At 42.2% G+C, this 3,851-nt stretch overlaps 1 protein-coding gene across 1 annotated transcript in view; it reads left to right on the plus strand.

Annotated features, from left to right (window-relative positions):
* ASAP3 (ArfGAP with SH3 domain, ankyrin repeat and PH domain 3) overlaps window positions 1-3,851 on the plus strand; it is a 96,994-nt gene that overhangs the window by 56,608 nt on the left and 36,535 nt on the right. Inside the window, exons 8-10 of the mRNA XM_015410239.1 lie at window positions 281-356; window positions 1,623-1,709; window positions 2,185-2,294. Coding sequence (XP_015265725.1) covers window positions 281-356; window positions 1,623-1,709; window positions 2,185-2,294 — 273 coding nt within the window. The remainder of the gene's footprint in view (window positions 1-280; window positions 357-1,622; window positions 1,710-2,184; window positions 2,295-3,851) is intronic.

Genomic DNA, 3,851 nt, shown 5'->3' on the forward strand with positions numbered 1-3,851 from the left:
AAGGAGGTGTCATTAAGGTAACAGGTGCCCTTTTTTCTCCCCAGCACCTAATACAGAGATCTCCTGGAGGTTCCAATTACCTGTCATTGGCAAATTCATAGGAGTGAGGTCTAATTCTTTATTCTATCAAAAACTATTAAGCTCCTAGTCCTCATAATAGTATGTTAGATAGGTCTTGTCTAGATACATGTTTTCATGGCAGTGCTTAGAAACTTAGATGTCTTTTTCTTTCTCATTCTCCTCATACCTCTCTTCACTCAAAACTCAAAAACACAACCAGTTTCTTCCAAGATGGCTGGAAGGCATCACAGAATCTGTACCCGTTCATTGAGAAGCTTGTGGCCTCCTTACATGCAGTAAGTCATGCATAAGACATCAACATTGCTGATGGGTTTGCCTTGATTTTAATTGCCTTGATTCAAATACAGGGCTACTACTGTTCATGTTAAATGTGCTGTCCCCTCATGGACAAGTGAAAATTAGCATGTTAGATCAGTCTTAAACAGCTCTTACCTTCACATGATGCTTAGAATGTAACTTGGACCTTCACATGTATAACTTTCGGGGGGGGGGGGAACACAACTGTCCTGGCCCTGGAGAAGTTTTTTTGGAAACTTCTTACTATATGTAAAGGTAAAGGTTCCCTTGCTCGAAAGCCAGTCGAATCCGACTCTAGGGTTGCGGTGCTCATCTCTGTTTCAAAGCCGAAGAGCCAGCACTGTCTGAAGACGTTTCCGTGGTCATGTGGCCAGCATGACTAAACACCAAGGCGCCCGGAACGCTGTTACCTTCCCACCAAAGTGGTACCTATTTATCTACTTGCACTGTCTTGCTTTCGAACTGCTAGGTTGGCAGGAGCTGGAACTAGAGACAGGAGCTCACTTCGTCATGCGGCACCCGGGTCTTGTACTGCTGAACTACTGACCTTCCACAGCCTGCAGTTCAGCGTCTTAACCACCTGAGCCACCGCAGCTCCTCCTTGCTATATGTATTTACTTGTTAATGCATTTACATGCTAACTTTTCTATATAATGCGAGTTAGACTGCAATGCTATACAGAAATACTCCAGTCAAAGGCCATTGAAATCAATGGGCTTAGCCTGGAGCAGTTCTGCATAAGATTGTGCTGTCAGCTTGCTTGTGTTGGCTCACTTAAGGCAACAAAATACAACAGAAAAACAGAAACAAGGCAGATAACCTCAGTGAAACCATGTAACAGTGGCAAAAGCAGCATGGCGAGGAGCCATGGCTCAGTACCAGAGCATCTGCTTTGCATGCAGAAGGTCCTAAATTCATCCCCTGGGATCTCCAGTTAAAAAGGTCAGGTTGTAGGTAAGATAGGTAAAACCTCAGCTTGAGACCCTGGAGAACTACTCCCATCAGAGTAGATAAAACTGACCTAGATAAATCAAGGGTCTGACTTGGTGTAAGGCAGTTCCAGATTTTCAGTCACCCTGACAGATAAAACACAGCAACCTAAAAACCTAGAACAAAAAAAAAAGTGATAAGGGCAATTCTGGAAAAGGCTCTCGAAACTTGACTGGCTTTCCCCTCTAGTGAGGGGTTACACCAGGGATAGAGATCACCTCTTATCCAATTCATAGCTGTTCTTCCTGTTCTAGCTGCATCAAGCAAAGGAAGAAGAGGTAAAGCAGCTCACACGGATTCGAGATTCCCTCCGAGGAATCTTGCAGCTGGAGAACAAAGGGGTGAGTGACTCTGCTATTATTGTGAGGGGCAAGGAATGCAAGCAGCTCCCATGAGGCAAGGTGGGGTCAGTTAGGACTGCTGGACTGTGAGTAATATTGTTTTATGCAGGTCACATTCCAGTTTAATGGTCTTTCTTCCTCCTTGAACCTCAGAGTCATATACAGGGTCCTGTCCTCCTCTGTTTTATCCTTACAATGATGCTGTGAGGTAAATTAGGCAGAAAGAGGAGAGTGTGTGACAGGCCCAAGGTCACCCAAAAAGTGTGAATGGTTGAGAGGAAATTTGAACTTGGATCTCCTCAGGCCTACTCCAGTCCTCTAAATACTACAGACCACCATACCGGCTCTCAAAATAGCCTTTAGACCAGTTGCCTCCCCAAAGGGGTTTGGAGCAATAGCAGTGTGTGAAGTAATCACATTATCTTGTGTCTGGAATAGTTTCCAATATAATTTTTATTCTGGTTGCTGGATTCAGGAAAATCTGAACAGGAAGAATTCGGGTAGCGGGTACAGCATCCATCAACACCAAGGCAATAAGCAGTATGGGACTGAGAAGTCTGGATTTCTGCACAAGAAGAGTGATGGGTAAGAACCAGAAGTGACTTTTAGGCTAACTGTAGTGTGTAGCAGCCAAAGAAATACCACTCTGGAAAGATTCTTGCATCTTACTGTAAATAGCTGATTTTATCAGAATCGTTTGGCTCATGTTTTCAGATTTAATCTGTATCATAAGATTAAGTGGTGGCAGTGTTCAATGCAGTTTCATGTTTAGGGGTAGATACTTTACAGGTGAGGTTTAGATCAGTGATTCCCAACCTCCACTCCATGGCCGTTAACCGACTTTGCAATATTTGTTTACTAGGAATAAGGCCCGTTGTGGAAATAAATACAATGAGATCTAGAAAGAGGCTCCGAGAGAGTGCCCAACGTCAATGTGCTGTGGCGACCTCAGCAGGGTATAATGACACAGAGTCCGCCATTTTCTCCAGAGAAACTGATCTGTTACCTGAAGAGCAGTTGTAATTTTCAGTGATCTCCAGCCCTCACCAGGAGATTGAGAAGAAGCAGAAGTGAGAGCTAGGGGTGTCTCTAGAAACAGTTTGTTGACCAACAAAATGAGAGTAAAAAATGAGAGTATTAATTGGGCTTTGCAATACACATCCTTGGCTATGCCCATTAAAAGGACTGTACAAAGGTTATGGAATTTGGTGGAAGATATCCCAGGGTGTGGCAATTCCCCTATAGTCAGCTTTAGAAAAACTAAAAGCATAAAGGATTATTGGTGCGTCCTGACTTCAGGAGACATGCAAATGACAGGACACTTCCCCCTGAGCACCATAAATGCTTGCGTTGTAAAACTTATCATTTAGCAATGGAGGGGGGGATGTGATTAATCTTCCCGGTCAACATCAGATAAAACTTTCTAAGTTTTCAACATGTTCAACTGGAAAGGTAATTTATTTAATCCTATGTCCCTGTGAATTAATTTATATCTGACAGACATCTAGACCTATCAAGGTGCATATCCTTGAACATATTTCACGCATCAAAAATAATATTTCTGAAACTGCTTTAACTGAACATTTCAATACTAAGAAACATAAATGTGATGATTTTAGATATACTGTGCTCTTTGTGGTGGACAAAACTGCCAATGTATGGCAAGTTCTCCTTCAGGAAGAGGCCAGATGGATTCATAAACTTAATTCTCTTACACCTAATGGGCTAAATGCTGATTTGGACCTTAGCTGTTTTTTGTAAGGTTTTGTGCTTGTATAATTTCTGTGCAGCATAATGTTCTCTCTAATGTAAGATCATGTTGGTTTTCTATTGGTATTTCTTCCTTTTGATAAGTCTTTTTGAAAATGGGTGTAAAGCAATGGTTTTCTCGTGTGTAAAATTATGGTGGTTTCTTAAATTGTGTTCTTCTCCCCCTGACTTTTTTGTCCCTGGTAAAATAGTTTTGTTTTGTTAAATGGCTTGACTGTCGGGATGGCAGCAATTACTGATGTATTAGAAATGGTAAAAGCTTGTAAAACCTCATTTGGTTTTTCTCCTCTTCAGGGCATACTGCCTTTGTAAATGGGTTTTGTCCCTTTAAGATGCAGGTCTGGCAAACAGCCAGCTGGCAGCAATTATGGG

This window comes from Gekko japonicus, unplaced genomic scaffold (genome assembly GCF_001447785.1).
Source record: "Gekko japonicus isolate JY-2015 unplaced genomic scaffold, Gekko_japonicus_V1.1 scaffold1200, whole genome shotgun sequence".
Classification (NCBI taxonomy): domain Eukaryota; kingdom Metazoa; phylum Chordata; class Lepidosauria; order Squamata; family Gekkonidae; genus Gekko; species Gekko japonicus.